This window comes from Neovison vison, chromosome 3 (genome assembly GCF_020171115.1).
Source record: "Neovison vison isolate M4711 chromosome 3, ASM_NN_V1, whole genome shotgun sequence".
NCBI classification, from domain to species: domain Eukaryota; kingdom Metazoa; phylum Chordata; class Mammalia; order Carnivora; family Mustelidae; genus Neogale; species Neogale vison.
In genome coordinates this window covers 59,139,351-59,158,605 of record NC_058093.1, presented here as the reverse complement: position 1 = coordinate 59,158,605, position 19,255 = coordinate 59,139,351, and the positions used below count along the sequence as shown (strand labels likewise).

Here is a 19,255-nt window from a genome sequence, read left to right as displayed (position 1 = left end):
GTATCCATGGAGTTAAATGTTAGCGTTGAACAACTTTTTTTTTCTTCTGTATTCCTTGACTTATGGCACAGCCTGGCTGATATTTCTTCCCTCAGTCATCTAAACCAGAATCATATGTAGCTTAGTTCATCCACTGTTCATGTACTTAATGAATTTATGCTTATATTCATTAATGCCTTTCAAAATCATTTATTGAAATGTACTTCTATGCAAGTACCAAGTGCTAAATTTCTTTTTCTTGGTTCATCCTTCTCCATATTGCCTCCAAAAATTTCTTTAGGTCTTCTTATTTTTATCTCCTAAGTATCTCTTTAAATTACATGTCATTAAACAAACCAAATTCGATGACTGGTGGAGGTGGGAATAGGGAAGAAATAAAGCAAAATCCTCTGGCTTGCAGCTGCGTGTTTCAGTTTCTATAGAACTCATTTCTCCAGCCACCATTTCTCCATTTGTGAAGCTGCTATTGCATAAGTGTACTTCAGTGTGTGGGTGCTTCAATTGTTATTGTTTAAATGGCACATTTGCTTTACTTTGGATTCCTGAAGTGTTGGAATGAATATAGATGTGGTTATATATCTGAGTACAGAAACAGCATTCATAAGAACACTGTGATCTGTTTTTTTCTGCCATGTTGCACAGTGAGAAACCTAGATACTATGTTTCATAATATTGCCAAACAATCAGGTAGTATATAAGTTCCTTCAACATAGAAGGTAACTAATTAACTAACATGCTCCTTGAACTGTTGGGATTCAGTACATGCATATTACTACTCAAGTAATGATGATCATGGTATATGTATCCTGAGTTTTGCACTTGGCTTTCACCTTGTCCTAATATCAACAATACTCCATTCCCCCACACAGTTAGCCACAAAATCCCAATTAGGAATTTCGACTTCCTGAGTTTGGTGTTCACTTAAATTTTCACTAACCTTGTTTCTCAGTGTGAGACCCTGCTTACTGTTTCATTTGTGCTATTTAAACGCATTATACTTTTCTCATAGGCCTTTAATAATGTTTTCCTCAATTTTCATTTGAGAGATTCACACCCCAAATAATTCCAAAACTTGACATTCTTGTTTAGTTCTAAACCTCATGGGTATAAAATCATGTGAGTGGAATTAGGGGGAAAAATCTGTTGAAACCTATCAAAATGATTTTACTTTGTTTCTTAAACTTCTGCTGCTGTATTTATGTGAGCCTGGGGCCTAATAATAAATACTTTTCACTTACAGATGAAATTAGTACTCGTGGAACTTTTGCCAAAGGCAAAAAACAGTAAAACAAATAAACAAAACCTCTTCAGTACTCTTCTCTATCTGCCTTACCAAACCAAGTCTTTCAAAATATACTTTTCATACGTGAAATTATAAATGAGCAAATTAAATTTAATTAGAGTAAAATTTAAATGCATAACACACTTCTCAGCCATTTTCCTCTCCCAAGTAAGTTCTACCCGAGTGTCAGGAAGAACAGTCAAAGTACCTATTTCGGGTGTCCAGTGATCTTTCAATGACTTCAAACTGAAATTTTGCCTCAGTTCTGATATCTAGTACTTCCCTAAGGCTGAAGTGCTTTTTCTTCTCCCAAAGTCAGAAACTCATTGGTTGTTCATTCAGGAAGAGAGTTTCTGTGCTGCCTGTTCCTCAGTGTAAAGACTTTAGCTAAGCGACCCCATGGTTTTGTTGCCTCGGAATCCATTTTGTTTGGCTAAGCAGCCTGCAGTCACCTGGATCAACACTAGCTCCTCATGCAGGCACATGCCCTAGGTAACTGCCAGCAGAGTCACAAGTAAATGTAAGCTCCTGAGATGACTCCCTCAAATGTCCTTGCAGTCAACAGTCTCCCTTAATCTCCAGAGCCTTTCCTTTACATGCCCCTTAGGTAAGAACCTCCCACCCCGGGGCTTACCAAAACCCTGCTTTTTATTTGAATTGATCAATCAGACTTAGACCAATAACCCCAAAGCACTCCACCTACAAATCTTAATAAAGTCATGTGCCACAGGTCTTGATTCTTTCTCTTGATTTTTTCCCATTACAGACCCTTAAGGTACACCAGGTACTTCCTCCAGGACCAGTAAGTAATAAATTACCTATTTCAATTCCTCTTCTAGTCTATCCTTGAACCACAGCTTGCCATCCAGCGCCCTGTGCTCCACTTCACATGAGTTAATTTGACAAATTCATAGTAGTCAGGTGATTTTTCTTTCACATCTTTGAACAGCAATGAGACTAGCTGTGTCTTAGAAAAAGCAGCAGTTTATGTTTTCCCTTCCCTTTGGTCAACAAAAAATAAACTATACTTCACAATAAATAACGCTTAAAATTAGTCTCCTTTGAAGAAAACTCAAGTGTTTTAGATCAATGATGTTAAGTCATAAGACAAGATTTTTCCAAGGCAAATTTAGGTAGAAATCTCCCTCTTTCTTCATGTGGCTTTCTTCCCTGAGTCTTCTCTTCTTGTAAGGATCCTTGTCATTGGATTTAGGGTTCACCCCAAATGTTGGATGATGAGCTCATATTGAGACTCATAACTAATCCATCCTCAAAAGCCCTTTTTCCAAATAATGTCACATACTGAGATTGCAGGTGGACATGACTGGGGAAACACTATTCAAACCACTGTGGTATCGCGAGCATGAATAATTTGCCAACTTCCTCCGCAAAGAACTGCAATACAATTGTGGTCATTTTAAAATGTGTACACAAATTCTTCAGTAATATTCTCTTCCAGAGATGGAGTCTAACTTCCCTCTATGTGTGCAAGCTGGACATAATGACTCACTTCTAACAAACAAACAAACAAACGGAAGTGACCGTATGTAACTTTGGAGACTAAGTCAAAAGGCACAGTGACTTCACCTTCACTCTTCTCACATTGCTCACTCTGATGGAAGTCAGCTTCCTGGTCATGAGAGCACTTAAGTGTCCTATGGAGAGCCTATCTAGCAAAAAACTGAGGCCTTCTACCAACAGCCACAGAGGAATCAATGCCTTTTCCCAGGGCTGTGTGGTAAGCCATCTTGGACATAGGTCCTCCAGTCCTAGTCAAGCTTTCGGATGCCTGAAGCCCCACGTCCCGACAGCAACTACAAGAGACATCTTGAGCCAGAACCACCCGGCTAATCTGTTCCCAAATTCATGACCCACACAAACTGTGAAATAATAATTGTTCATTGTTTAAAAGTCACTAAGTTAATTGTAGTTTGTTATAAATTGTCATATAATTTGCTAATAGAAAATTAATACAACTGTATGCAACTAATACTTATCTAAAGAAGTAATAAGCTTCCCTTTATATCTTGAAATTGCCTTACCCTATATATTTTTAATTTTAAAAAAGAATTCTGTAAATATAATCATTCTAGTAATAGAAAAACAAACGTAAAAGGAAGAAAATCACCCAGGATCTCACTACTTTAATAACTGTTTTTATTTCTCTACCTTCCCTTTTGATTCATTCACACTCACAGCCTTATAAACCTATAGGGTAGGTACAGCGTGTTTTCCTATTTTTTTGCTCTGCATTAAGCCATAAGCCTTTTTACCATGTTCCTTTTATGGCCATCATAATTACCAATCTTAAGTGACTGTAACATAGACCACTTAATTATTTTACTGCTGATGGATAATTGGGTTATTTCCAATATTTTGATAGTATGTGTTACAATGAACATCTTTGTACATACAGTTCTTCTTTTCTGTCCCATACACACGATTACAATATCAAAGATTAAAAGCATTTGGATATTTTTGCAATGTACTATTATTAGTTTTCCAAGAGGGCTGTACAGTCTAAACCTTATACAGTTTAATATAACTTATGGTAATCAAAAGTACCTTAAAATTATGAACCATTGTGAAGAAATTTAATGGTGGTGTGAAAGCTGCTCCTCAGATGATGTCGTTTTCTTAGCTATCACATGATTTAGCATCAATAGACTTAAGATAGGTCATCACAGATGTGTATGGTTTACTGCAAGCAATTTACCTGAATTCCCTTTAGAGATGAAGCACCCATATAAAGAAACACTCCATATAGCACTGGCATGGGAATAAACTGTAAAAGAACAATTGGAGAAAAGATACAAGTTATTTTCAAATAACTGGTCATGTTATTTTTCACTTACCAAAGAAAAACACAGAAAAATAAATATTTTAGAGGCAACATAAGGCAGAGCCAGAAGTCCCAGGTTCAAATCCTAGCTCTAGCACTTTTTAGCTGCATAACCTTAGGTAAGTTACTTAAGCTCTTTGTGCCTTAGTTTTAGTATCTAAAAAAGGATGGTAATAATAGGGTTGTTATGAGTATTTAATAGGTCATAACCTATAAAAGGGCATATAAAATACATAATAAAGAATAAATATTAACTATTACTATTATACTACTTAAGGGAAATTTGAATTTTGTTCACAATGGTAAGATATTTGGATTAAAGATGAATAATGGAGCTAACATCTAGATGTTCTGATATTATGCAAGACATTTGCAAACATGTGGACTGTTCAGTTTTTCTCTTTTTATTGGAATAGTTCAGCACAATTGTAGCTCTGTACTTAATATAACATAGAAATAAATTCTTGAAAACGTACTTACATAAATGATCAATTTTAAGTTAACCTATATAACTGATTAAATCATTCCATTAGGACTTTCAAATTATAGACAACTAAAATGAGTTATAAGTTAGAATACAATTGACATAACCTTGGTAATACCTGTCAAAATTCTATGACAAATAACTATTCTTTAATGCTCTTCAAAATGGACTCAATTATTTTAAATGTAAAGAAAATAAGGATATACAATGGTGATATCCATGCAGTAGTTTCATGAAACATTTAATATACAAAACTGCATATGTTGCCATGACTATTACATGGCTCATCTCTGCACCTCTATCTTATACTAGGTAATGTTAATTGCAAATACATCTGACATGAAAATGGAGACTTTATTTCATATGGGCCTGCAGTGAATTCAGGTCATGAATGAGTTAGAAATAATGAGTGACTTCTCCCCATAACCTAGTAACTATTTCAAAATTACAGTAATAATTTACACATCACATTTTACTTTGCCAAGCCAAATTTCTTTGGTATTTAAGGTTTCCAAAACACAGTACATAACTTCCCCTGTTAAGAAGTTATATAAACATGGTAAAGAAATTCATCACTTTTGTCACATGCCATACAGTATTTGCAAATTGAAGGCTTTGATTCAAAAGAAATTTCTTAAACAATAATAAATATATTCTGCCTTCTCTTAACTTCACAAAGGCAGATTTCATTACCTTCAGAATACTGGTCATAAAGACTGATGAACCCATAAGAATGAAAATCATAAGCCCAGTAACCCTTTGCTCCCGAATGCCAAGAAACTTGGGCTGTTCTCCTGGAGCTGAACATTCTGATTCCAGTTTTAAGCTGTTGACATGAGTGATGGACAGGACAGTGGCAGCCACAAACCACGGCAGGCCCATGATGGAGCACACCCCAAGCATGACAGCCACCATCAATAGATCCAGATGGTACCCACAACCTTTCTGTTAAAAGAAAGAAAAGAGGATTCTCATAGGAACTGAATTTAGTATAGAGACAAATGACACCACCACCATGGAACAGTAAGAATAGAAAAGAGATACTATCTTGAGTCTTAGACAACTGATTCTAAAATGCAAAATAAATTAAAGATAAAAAAGTAACAGTCTGAAAATATATAATCCACTTAAGGAAAAGTTGCAGATGTTCCTATTACAATTATGATTATAGTAACTTCAACCTACTTTAATAGGTTTAATGTACGTCTGGGTTAATATTACATTAGTTTCCATTCTATTTCTGTTGGATAATTAAAGTCATTATTAAATACAGTCACTTTGCTTGGTTTCCTTAAATGGGCAAGTTAACTTACAATTCATATGGCTACTCATTCATCCTTTATTCATACAAAAAATTACCGAACACCATGTACCAGGCATCAGGGAGAAAACAAAGAGAAAACAGAGTAAGGACCATATCCACGACAGTACTCAGATGGTCTGAGTGTGAATAGAAACCACTTCCTGACAATACTCAAGAAGCCCTTCATATCAGACCTCCTAAAGAGAAACTCTTCTCAAACACGGTGTTTCCAATTGCCCTCTTTTGTGTCAATGGTGGGTGTCTCAATGTCTTACTGGGAAAAATAATACCATGGAATCTAAGCTTCCTTATACACACCTGTTTTTATCCTGATACAGCTCTTTCTCTCTATCTAGCTCTCATTTGTTTCAGTTTCAACACTAGAAAAATTTGGCCTCTCCCTAAAATGAAAATTTTTGTGTTTTCTGTCTCTCTGTGATCCTACTCCACTATCACTGACTTCAGTGCTTTCTAGGACCAGGCAAGAAACATAATTGAGAAAAAAACAGGTGCAGAGGGCATGTGAAGTGGAGATGCAAGGAAGGGAGACATGGTGAGTGGCTGAGGGCTCCCAGGAAAGAAACTGAAGGGCAAATAGCATGTGCCTCTCCCTTCCCCATCCCCCTCGCCCCCATAGAAAATCGTCAGTGGAAAGCCTCCAGGGTAGCAAATGGCTTGGCCTGTTTTACATTTCAACTCTTAACGACTGACTTCATGAGAGGTAGTATATAACACAGTGGTTAAGGGCTTAGGTTCTGGAGATAGGTGGCCTGGGATCAAATGCTGGCTCAACCAATGACCTTGAGCAGATCATGTGACCTCTTGTGCCTCTGTTTCCCTATCTGAAAAAGGATGATGGTGATAACAGGTGTCACTTCACTGGGTTGTTGTGAGAATTAAATAATTTAATTTTGAAAATTATTCAGAACAATGTCTGATATATACCAAGGACTCAGTAAATGTTAGGGATTATTATATTCTGGCAATTGAACAATAAATTCTTATTTGTTTTCATTTGTCGACTCCTCAATAAAAAGATGTATTTCTTAAGGGCAGGTAACGTATCATATAATATCTCAGTATTTCTAATAGTTTTTAACACAATCATTGGCACACAATAAGCAATCAATAAGGTACAGATTGGCTTTTTTAAAGGGGAATAAGCTTCATTAAAACATCTTTCAGAATCAGATTTAATAAGTATAATTTAAAATAAATATAGCCGTTACATTTGTTATTATGAATATGAGCAGAAATTACCAATCCTTCGAAAGGAATAATAATTCTGATTTTTTTTTACAGGCAGTTCTATCAAACTGCAAGAATTTCCTAGTTACTATGACTCTCGTAAAGCCTAGAATGTGAAACATCCTGAGCATTTGTCGCATATTTGTCATGGTAGTGTTTTCTTTCTGTTATTTTGTTTCGTTAATTGTTTGATTAAGAAAAACACTCTTAAAGTCAGCGTACTTCCTGTCCTTTCTGTTTACCCCTGCCAAATTACAGAAGCACAGGAGACAACGAGGACAAAATAGCAGATATCCACAAAAGGACCTTTCCTCCTGTGTTGTCACCAATTCAGTAGTGGCCTTCCTCGGCTTGGCTTCGCCAGCATGACTAACTGCAAATTCCCTTGTCAATAGGACTCTAGAAACTCCTTTTTGCAGGTAACTGGGCAAAGATTTTGATTACTAAGAGCTGGAGAGTGGGAAGAGAAAGCCAGCAAAATGGCTTAAGAAGAAGCTTCATGAGGGCTTCATGCGATCTTCTAGTCCTTTCAAATAAACAATTTGGAAGATGTGGCTGCATAGAATAGAACACAAATTTTGGTCCCTTTAAAGGAGCTATCTTAACCGGTGATGTGAATGGTGCTCCCTGGGCTATTTTGCAAAGTTATGGTATTGCTAAGAAAGAATGGAAGACTAGCTAACAGCCATGTGATAAGCATCAGGGGAAGGCAGAGGACAAGGGGCTTGGAGGGTCTGGCTTGTCCTTTTAGCACACGCTGGACTTTCCCAGGATCCATGCTCACTAGGGCTTAATAATAGAAGGAAGGCCTTCTTCATGATAGTGATTTCCTACGGCTCTTATCTAATGTTTAAAAAAGACAATAAAATATAAACAGTGAGCTTCTGGATTGCAGGAAGCAGACAAAATAATGGTTTCCGAGTAAATAATTTCATTTTTAAATTTAGAAAGCTAGCTTTGTACAATACACGCATCTAATAAAAACAAAAACACAATTTCCCCCTGATTATGTTGGACAGCAGTGGGAGCATCTTAATTTCATGTGAATCAAAGGAAATAAAGCAGTTCTGGCACTTCCACTAATTAATCATCATCATCCTTCTTGCCTTTCATTAAATATCTTAAAATTTGGTCTTTGTACCCAAATTATTAGCTGATAGGCATGACAGCCAAGGGGAAGTATCCCTTTGTCAGAGAGAGAACTCTGTACCTTCTAACATATTTCTGTAGATTTTTTTCTGAAATAAAGACAGAATCAGAGCTTTTATTCTCACTTTCATCCATGAATCACAGGAAATGGACATATGGGAGGAAAAGGGAGCATAGCAACAGGTGATACTACACCAGACCCCACTAAAACCAACATGCAGCAAGACAAGAGGCCAGCCAAGAGGACCATCTGATACCCAGATGCCACTGCTGAAAAAATTCATTTCAAAGCTTGGCAGCAATTTCCTGCATCTGTCAAGTTAACCACATAAAAGACTATAGATTGACATGAAGAACCAGGCTGACAAAGAGGGCAAAAAAGAACATATCAAATGCCATAATCATCAAGAGAATGTGGTGCCAAATGAATGTTGCAAACGCATTCATTTACTCAAGTGATCTGAGATTGTATTGCTGTTTATTAAAAATGATGTCAAAAGAAGCCTGAACTGTCTACAGAAACATGTAGAAAAGCCCACAGTTGTAGCTTAACAGAAACTTTCTTTTCTGTAAGATAATATCTTTCTTTCTACTTTTGGAGAATGTGCTTTTTTAAAAAAAAAAAAAGCAGTTATTTCTAATGCTTTTCAAAGGGAGTCAAGTAACCTATGCCTATCACACTTTTCGAGATAAGAAAACAAAAAAATGCTAGAGTACAGATCTATACCTATATACAATATAGATGAGAACTTGCTTTCTCAAATTTTTATATTTACAGCTTCTTTCACTCTTGAATGACCCAAAAGTTCATGAGGTGCAGTGAACTGGAATTTTGCTAATTTGAGCTTCTTCATTCTGAGAGAGGAGAAAGTCACTTGGCGAGTTGGGCCAACTTCTTCAGCTCAATACAGCTTTACTGTGTATGTAGTAACACTCTCAAATGATTAAAAAAAAACCATTTTTAATGGCATGAAAAAATGCTCTACAGGAAAACAAGTACTGCTTTGGTAAAAATAAAAAGTGAAGAAAAAGGGAAAATGTAAGTTTGGAAGACATCAAAATGATGAATTCCAAGGTGACTTGGATGTACAATACAGACTAAGATACGTGATGTAGGGTCATCTACAGAAACCAGAAAACACAATTCATTGAACTATTTCAAGGCATGATCCAACCAAGGCAAAAATGGGTTTTCAAGTGACTAAAAAAAAAAAGCTGAAAATGTGGTTAACTTGTGGTCTGGGGATATACTCAAGAAACACATATCTTTTCCTGACAATGTGGTTCAAGTCAAAGCCAGGGGACTATGCAAACATTTCAGTGAAGCAACAGGTGGGGAGAGCCGCTATGGAACAAACCGTTAGTCTGAGTCAAGACTGTTCTGAGAAGGTGATCTTTTGTTGTTGTTAGCAGGAAAAACAGCAGCAGCAGAACGCACTATACTGAAGCTTATAGAGGACAATGGTTATAGGCAAAAAAATTTAAAAAGTGTTTGGTGTAGATAAAATATGTCTTCACTGGAAAGGATTTGCTTTGCCAATATCCACATCTAAGGAGGAGGATGGAGTGTTCAGATTTACAGTGACCAAGGAAAGATAAATTCTTGGGGGACCTGGGTGGCACAGTTGATTGAGTGTCTGACTTTTGGTTTTGGCTCGAGTCATGATCTCAGAGTCATAAGATCAAGACCCCCGGGACCCCCTGTCCCAGTCGGGCTCAATGGGGAGTCTGCTTAAAACTCTCTCTCCCTTTCCTTCTGCCCCTCCATCCTCAATCCCTCAAATAAATAAATAAACCTTTTTTTAAAAAAGATTAATTCTGGGACGCCTGGGTGGCTCAGTGGGTTAAAGCCTCTGCCTTCGGCTCAGGTCATGATCCCAGGGTCCTGGGATGGAGCCCCGCATCAGGCTCTCTGCTCAGCAGGGAGCCTGCTTCCTCCTCTCTCTCTGCCTGCTTCTCTGCCTACTTGTGATCTTTCTCTCTGTCAAATAAATAAATAAAAATCTTTAAAAAAAATTAATTCTACTCATGGCAATACAGCAGAACTAATGATTAAATCACTTGCTCTATTGTTTACTAGATCCAGCCTATTAAGGGATAAAATATAAATCTTTTGATTGCCCATTTATTTGTATAATAAAAAATTAATTACAAATCATGTAATATATTTCAGTTATACAGACTCAAGTTTATTTCAGTGACAAAAATATTAAATGCTTTAATGCTACATTTAATTCTACAAATGCAAGTATTTGAAAAGACCACTTTTAGATGTTTTATGGCATTTTAGCTATTCTACATGATATGTAAAGGGAGAAATATGGCATATTTGTTGACTTAGAACTTTGGAAAGGCTGTGAATATTTTTAAATAATTGTTATTAAATAAGTAGGCTGTTAAACTTGGGAATCTGAATTTCTTATTTCGAGGGCTGTACGTCACTCTAAGTTTCCAGTATTAAATGGGGTAGTTTTAAATTTAGCTCATATAGGCTTATAAGAACCAATTATTTACTTTTCAAAATTTTTTCAAAATTTTTCCCTGCCAATTGATATCACACTGGTAACGTGAAATGGTCCATGGTGGGAATTTTCACACTATGAAAATCAGCAAACATTATAAATTATAAATCAGGGCCCCTCTCCTTTAAATGCAGAGAACTGGTTGTTAACCATATACTAGTAACCACTTATCTACTTACTATGACTTTTTTAAAAAAGTTTTTATTTAAATCTCAGCTTGTTAACATACAGTGTCACATTAGTTGCAGGTATACAATTTAGTGATTCCACACTTCCGTACAACACCCTGTGCTCATCGCAAGAAGTGCCCTCCTTAATCCCCATCACCTAGTTCACCCAACTCCCACCCATCTCCCCTCTGGTAACCAACAGTTTGTTCTCTACAGTTAAAAGTATGTCTCTTGGTTTGGCGCTCTCTCTCTCTCTCTCTCTCTCTCTCTCTTTTTTTTTTTTGGACAGGGAGAGAGAGAGAGAGCACAAGCAGGTGCAAGGCGAATGGCAGGCAGAGAGAGAAGCAGGCTCCCCCCTGAGCAGGGAGCCCAGTGCAGGACTCGATCCCAGGACCCTGCAATCATGACCAGAGCCAAAGGCAGATACTTAACTGACTGAGCCACCAGGCGCCCCCTTCTCTCTTTCCCTTTACTCATTTGTTTTATTTCTTAAATTCTACATAATTAAGAATTATTTAATAAAAGCAAAAGTGAATTGAAGTAATCCTTTTAGAAAAAGTTCTGAGCACTTGAACTACTTTCTACAAAAAGAATGAAGAACACAGTTTTCATATAGACGACACATTCTCCTCCCATATATACATAAAATTCCTTTTTAGTAAGATTTATTAGAAATAATTGTGCTTTCTTATGATAATGCCATTACTGTTTTCCACCAAATAGTTCAATCAGACACTGTTTAATGCTTCTGACAAACATACTTATAAAATTCTATAAAGCATGATTTCTGTTGCTCTGACAAGGAGCCTTTTCCTAGAGTTTGAAGAGTATATGAAGATAGCTGGGAATTATCTCATGATACCAGAACAAAACAATTTGATTAATTGTGCATGTTTATAAGGTTTGATTTGGATTATTTTTAAAAGATTTTATTTATTTATTTGTCAGAGAGAGAGCACAAGCAGGGAGAGTGGCAGGCAGAGGGAGAAGCAGGCTCCCTGCTAAGCAGGGATCCCAAAGTGGAACTTCATCCCAAGACCCGGGGATCATGACCTGGTCCACTCAGGTGTCCCTGATTTAGATTATTTTTGACCATTCATTGATATCATTGATTTCATTTAACATATTCCTGTGATAATGCTCACACTAAATATCTCAGAAATGTTGCACACCTGTGAACAACTTTGATTATTCACAATTGCAAAATGGCAGGGTCAGAGTACAACAAGTAAGATATATCCATATTCATTCTCTTAGTTTATAAAAATGGTCATTGAAATCTGTAATAAAACTCAACAAAGATATCACTTACAAACTATAACATCTATGGCTGGTGTTCGTTGTCATAGACATTATGGACAGATGAGTAACTACATCAAATGAGAAATACCTGAAGATGTAATTTATTCCAATAATGAATGCAATCTAAGAGGCATACTTAGGGTCAAATAGAGAAGTAGAGGAATCACATATGCAAGACAAATTGGTAAAGCTGCCCTTCACCAGAACAGACTGTTATTTCATTAAAATATTTTAAATATGGTAAAGAAAGTTACAATCTCAGCAAAGTGTATTATTTTAAGCCTTGGAAATAAGATTTCAGAGTTTAGGCTCAGCCAAGTGCAATAAATACATTAATTAAAAAGTAAAAATTTAGTTCATTTTAAGCTCATTGCGAGACAAAACATCTTGATTATAGACAATAAAAATTACAAACCTGAAAACATTATCTTAATGTTTCCCTTTACAAACGACTAGAGAGTACAGGTAAAGTATAATAAACATCAATCAATGTTGGTAGGGCACAATGATTTACATTAAAATAGATGTTAAAATATACCTTTAGTTTATGCTCTTTTCTGTTGATGATGACAGCTGTAATCTGTTGGTCCATAAAAATAAGAATAGTACAAAGCAGAGCTGGGATTATGGCAGCTATTACTGTCCACCATGGATTTGGACCTAAAGGTGTAACAAACCAGCCACGATCATCTCTGGTAGGCTGCAAGAAATAAAACGATGTATATCATTAGTAACTGGATTAATGAACGCCTAATCAAATTAAATCCTACAGATGCTACCAGGAAAGCCCTAATTATAAATTGATATGCTAAGTGAGCTACATCTAACAATAATAGTCATATTTATAAACCATTTATAAGGTACAAGGCACCAGTCTGAGTACTTTAAATATTTTAACTCATTTTTTTTTCACAACTCTCTAAGAAAGGTCCAGATAATAAAACAGAGGCAGAGCGAGGTCCAGTAAATTGCCCAAGGTCCCAAGGGTAGTAAGAGGTGGAAACAGAATTTAAACTCTGACAGATTGGCTCTCAAATCTATGTTTTCGATCAATACCTATAGTATATAAAATAATATTAATATTTACCATTTACAGTTGGCAAATTTATTTACATTTATAAACAGCACATTGACAACTGTGTATAACTCTTATTTTAGATGGGTTCACAGGCCATTATGGGAAAATGGCAAAAAGACAGTTGGTGATATCAGGAGCTCTGGGAATGGTTCTAAACATCGCTGGTGTCTGAGATGAGCCCCGGAGGAATTCATTTTGACATTCTTTGAGAACCTCCTGGCCCTTTTTGACAGGTGAGAAAACAAGGCTCAAAGAGGTTAAGGAACCGACCCAAGATTACATACTTCGTAATATGGTCAGAATACTATTCCAGACCTAATTTTATCTCTTTTTCAAAGCTTCAACCGCTGTGCAATTTTGCATCAAGATAATGCATTTTCCTTAAGTTTCCAAATGTTTCCTTATCTTTCAGGAGTGTTGTATATAGATATTCCTACTGGAAAAATTGAAAGAAATTTTTTTCAAGTGGCGTCTAGATTCCATTTTCATTTTTTTCCTTTTTAATATAAGACCAAAATTTTAGTCATATAGGCATTTTACTGAAAGTCCATCAATCTATATTCCTTGTATTTTCATGAAAACCTCAAGTACTAGGATTATAGCCATCATCTAAATGAAGATAAGGACTAGAGATGGTGAAATAGATTATATATGCTATGATAACTTCACCTTGAAAACACTTGGTACTTGTAGTTTTGGAGACGGGATCCCAATGGCATAGTCAATTAAAACCATACACAGAATTGTAAGAAAGACAGCAAAGTCGCTCACTATGGATCGAACCTAAAAATAATGAAAACGCTTGTCACTTAAAGAACTATAAATAGTAAGAAATACTTAAGAACATAACCCAGAATCACAATTTATAGTCACTTTATGACATAATATCTTAATATGATATTTTATACTTACTATAATATTACCATTAGCTCTGTCAGACCCTGAATATCTATTTATGTATTCTGTTACTAAGATGGATATGCACTTAAGCTTTCTGGAATGAGGCAGTATATAATAGCTACAATGGTGATTGAGCTATTTTCAGTATTTAAAATGTAAGTTTACTACGAGCTCAAGTGTGTGAGTATTTACAACACAGAATAAGATCGCATGACTAGAATCTGGCTGAATTTTAGTATTCTTTCTTCCGCAGGTAACATTTTAATATGATAAACCTAAAGCACAATAAAAGTATCTATTTCTAGTGAAGAAGCATAATATTTCGGCTAGTTTATCTGGGAAGTTGAGTAGGGCAGCAGAGACTGTGTACAACAGAGTGGGAAAATTTAAAAGTTATTCTGTGTAAGCCAGGTATTTTTTCCCTTTTTACAAATTTTAATTCCAGTGTAGTTAACATATAGCGTTATATTAGTTTCAGGCATACAATATAGTGGTTCAGCAATTCTGTGTATTACTCAGTGCTCATCAAGATAAGTGTGTGCCACATTGGGGAGGGTATGTGCTATGGTGAATGTTGTGAAGTGTGTAACCCTGACGATTCACAGACCTGTACTCCTGGTGCTAATAATACATTATACGTTAATAAAAATAAAAAATTTGAAAATTGTATACCAGTTTTTAAAGCCATTTTCCATTTATAAAGCCATCTTTGAGAAAAAAATCCTTATTACGATCATCAACAAGGTATGGCTTCTATTAGGATGACTTTATGACACATACACCCACACAAAATGCAGGAGATTATTGTTTCAACTTACCAAAAAAAAAAAAAATTGTATCAAACAAACTGAGCTTTGCAGGGGAAGGAATTAATCTTTCACCTTAGGGAAGGGAGAGGTGACAAAAACAGAAGTTTTCTCTGGAAGAAACAGTTCTTGCAACATTTTCTTGGAGTAGAATTTTGATCATAATCTTTAGTTCATCCCTAAAAAGCTTGTTTTCTTGTTTCTTTTCTTTTTCTTTTTTTTTTTTTTTTTGGCTGAGTAAGACATTATAGGTGTTACTTTGCAGTGTTAAATATTGAACTAAGCTGTTTCTCTGTTTACTTTCCTCTCCAAATATGCAGATGCAAACGTGGTGGGTTAGGGGGAGGGACTGACACTTTAAAAACGAAAAAGAGAATAGTGTTCCAATGAGTCTTGCAGGGGCTTTCCCAATTAGGGAATGTAACAGTGGCTCCTATGAGGTATCTGTCAGGCTGGAATAGTTCCCACTGTTCACTGGGCAAGAAAGTGACAGTCAGTCATGCAGTGTGTGCTTCTGATTTCCCAAAGTGTAAGTGGCAGAGTGGGAGTTTTTTGCAGGGATCTGAAGTTAGCGTAAAAGCCTAGAGGGCATGTGCTGTCCTAGCACCTGGATCACAAAATGCTTTCTCTTCACCTCTCCCCACCATACCTCACTCCTAAACTGGCAGCTCCTTCACACACACACACACACACACGGCCTGTTAGTAGCTCTTCTGATGGCAGCAGTTGCAGTTTCTTTTGTTTTAACACACATATGACTCTATAACATGCTTTATGTGGGTTTATGTTTGGATCAGGAATATTCTAGTCGAAGTACCTTGGTTGGAAAATAGCGGCTAGTCTTGAACTGCTTCAGGGTGGCTGACAGAGTAACTGTGGAAAAGAACAGGATCACTGACCAAAACAGAACATCTGGTACATAGGGGTGATCGTGGCCACAAGCTCGTCCAACATATTCTCCGTGCAATGAATTGCATTCCTGCCAGAGGAAATAAAACAAATGGAGCTAGTTAAGAAAGAAAAGGACACATTTCTTTTGGAAAACTAATGTCCGAAGGTCATCTCTAGTTGATATGCGAAGCTCTTCATCTATGGCTCTTAATGATTTAATAGACATCCAAGTGAGTTTTATGAATTCCATTTGGATAGGTAGAGAACAATACTGGAGATTTATATTACGTTAAAATTGAACATAAATGCATTTAGAATTTTTGCTCTTTTCAAGTTAAATTTAAATCTATAAAACTAATTGATCTGGGATGCCTGTGTGACTCAGTTGTTAGGCATCTGCCTTCAGCTTAGGTCACAATCCCCGGGTCCTGGGATGGAGACCCTCATCAGGCTCCCTGTTCGGTGGGGAGCCTGTTTTTCCCTCTCTCACTCTCCCTGCTTGTGTTCCCTCTCTTGCTGTGTCTCTCTGTCAAATAAATTTTTAAATATTTTTTTAAAAAACCACTTAATTGATCTACCAATCAATGTATATCTAACCCCATATCCACTAAGTTCCTAACACTAGATTTTTTGAAAATATGACATATGTGATAGTGAGTGGTTGCTAGGGTCAATAAGACATTTAAATATATCATCTTAATTAATTTCCACATCAACCCTAGGAAATAGGGAGATGTCATTATTTCTATTTCATGTCTGAGGAAACTGAGACATGGGGAAGTTAAGTAATTTGCTGCAGCCTCACAGCTGCTGGGCAGCAGAGCTTTGGTATAAACATGGTGCCTATGGTGGGAATATTATTGCACATTAAAAAAGAACAGTGATATCATAGAATTATCTAGTTCAAAAGCTATTAAGAAAGGTGAAAAAGGCAACAAAAAAACCATGATGTATTCCTACTAGAATAAAATTGGGAGTCAAAGATACAGCTTAAATTTAGATTACAGAACAAAAGAGAGGAAGTTACTACACGAGTAAAACAAAGCTCATATTTAGTGTGACTTCTCATTTTTTACTTTTTTTTTCCTCATATATATTTTTATAAGCCCCTTAAGTATCATTCTAATTACTACCTTAACCATGAGGTGGCAGCAAAGGCAAAAAAATTTCTTTCTCCAAGAAGAACTGATCATTTTAAACATTAATATTTTGGAATTAAATTTAAACTTTGGTTTCTCTTATTTTATACTAAAGATTAGATTACTGAAATTTTACTTTTTTTCTTTCTTTTTTTTTTCAAAACAAAAAATCATGATCTAAGTGATCTGGTGACCTCATTAGTAGTACTTGAGATATTCTGGACATAAATAGAAAGTAAATTTATTGAGAATCCTCCTGTACCTTCAGAAGATTTTAGAATAGATCACAGATAGCCACATTTTTATCTAAAAACAAACCAACAACCAGTAAAATCTATTTGGGGCAACTACCCCTAAGAGTAGGATTCTTGAAAAAATAGCGTTAGCTTACCTTATAATTAACTAAAAGAATTGTCCCCTTTTCTAATCTAGCCCCAAATATCTTCCTTGTAAGGTAAAGTTGAGTTCCAATTATCCATATTAAGCTAAGACAGAGCACAATAACTTGGTTAATTAAAAGACCAAAGAAATCAAAGAAACCCTCCTAGCCATAATTATGGTTTTGATTTTCCTTCACTCAAAACTCTTAAAAAATAAAGTATCCAAAGTGAATCTTTGTATTCTTAGTCTTTTCTCTCTACCCTGTCCAGAGATGCCAGTAGAGCAATCATTAAGCAAAGTAATGGTTAAGTAGAATGGCAAAACACAAAGAGGAACTAGAAGCTCCAAGGCTAACATTATCTGCAGACTTATGTCCATCTTTGGTCTTTCGTGTAGATATGAAAGTCTTCTAAATATTCCTTGGACTTGGCTGGGTCTTGTTCTCAATTCTTAAGAACATAGATGTCGCTTAAAGGATCATTTAACAGTCATATAATTAATAATAAATTGCCAGTGCTTGCCTTACTACTTGAATTCAAAGCAAATTTGAAAAGGGTGTTTTGTTTTGTTTTGTTTTATTCCTGGGGGGCGGGTGGGCAGTATGTTATTTAAAAAGAAAAGCTGTGACCTACAAAATCCTACATTTATTTTCTGGTTTATACCCCTAACACACACACACACACACACACACACACACGTACACGCACACCAGTCCTGAGATTCAGGAGTGAAAACCCAATCTAAATCCTGTTCCCTTTTTTGAATCTGACATATGGTTTCGCTTACAAAAATTTAAAAATTGATTGTTGACAAACTCGTTTCTACTAATTATTCTTCAAAAACATTCTAAGTTTCAAATTTATAAGTTTATAAAAATTTAGTTTGATAAGACATACACTTATTTTGTTAATAAGAATAAGAAATTAAATTTGGCATTAGTATTTTCCCCCTCATATATGTACAAGCTAACTATGTAATTCTGAGACAACTGCTAGTTAATTGCATGTGAATATTTTAAACCTTGTCTAGGAGTTCCTTGTAATGACGGATTCTGAGATACTTTTAAATATATTTATTTATAAAAATCTAGATTTATATTAAAAAAACTTACATAGTCTAGCTTGTCATAAAAGACCTCAGTTAAACATTATTCATAATAGCCAAAATATGAAAATAGCCTATATGTCTGTAGATGGATGAATGGATTAAGAAAATGTGGTATAAATATACAATAGAATATCAGTTACCCTTAAAAAAGAAGAGAATTCTGTCATTTGCAAAAAACATGAATGAACTTGAAGGACATTGTGCTAAGTGAAAAAAGGAAGACATGGAAAGACAAATACTTCATGATTTTACTTATATGTGGAATCTAAAAAGTCAACCTCCTAGAAGGAAAGAGCAGAGTCGTGTTTACCAAGGGCTGGTGGGGATGAAGGAGGGAAAATAGAGAAATATTGGTCAAAGGGCCCAAAGCTTTAGTCATGTGTAATGAATAAATCTGAAGAGCTATTATATAACATGATGATTATGAATAATAATACCGTATTATATGGTTGAAATTTGTTAGGACAGTAGATCTTAATGGTTCTCACCAAAAAAAAAAAAAAAAAAAAGAGAGAGAGAGAAGAAAAAGAATGGGGAAAAAAAGAAAATGTTAACTATGTGAGGTGATGAGTATGTTAACTAGTTTACTTGTGGTAATCATTTCACAGTGTATACATACATCAAAACATCATGTTATACATCTCAAATAGA

At 35.7% G+C, this 19,255-nt stretch overlaps 1 protein-coding gene across 6 annotated transcripts in view; it reads right to left on the bottom strand.

The window, feature by feature from the left end:
* SLC4A10 (solute carrier family 4 member 10) overlaps positions 1-19,255 on the bottom strand; it is a 304,439-nt gene that overhangs the window by 22,144 nt on the left and 263,040 nt on the right. For all 6 annotated transcript variants that reach the window (XM_044242202.1, XM_044242201.1, XM_044242203.1 and 3 more), the window contains 5 exons: positions 15,904-16,065; positions 14,050-14,163; positions 12,841-13,002; positions 5,302-5,553; positions 3,999-4,067 (listed from right to left, as the gene is read on the bottom strand). In XM_044242202.1, coding sequence (XP_044098137.1) covers positions 3,999-4,067; positions 5,302-5,553; positions 12,841-13,002; positions 14,050-14,163; positions 15,904-16,065 — 759 coding nt within the window. The remainder of the gene's footprint in view (positions 1-3,998; positions 4,068-5,301; positions 5,554-12,840; positions 13,003-14,049; positions 14,164-15,903; positions 16,066-19,255) is intronic.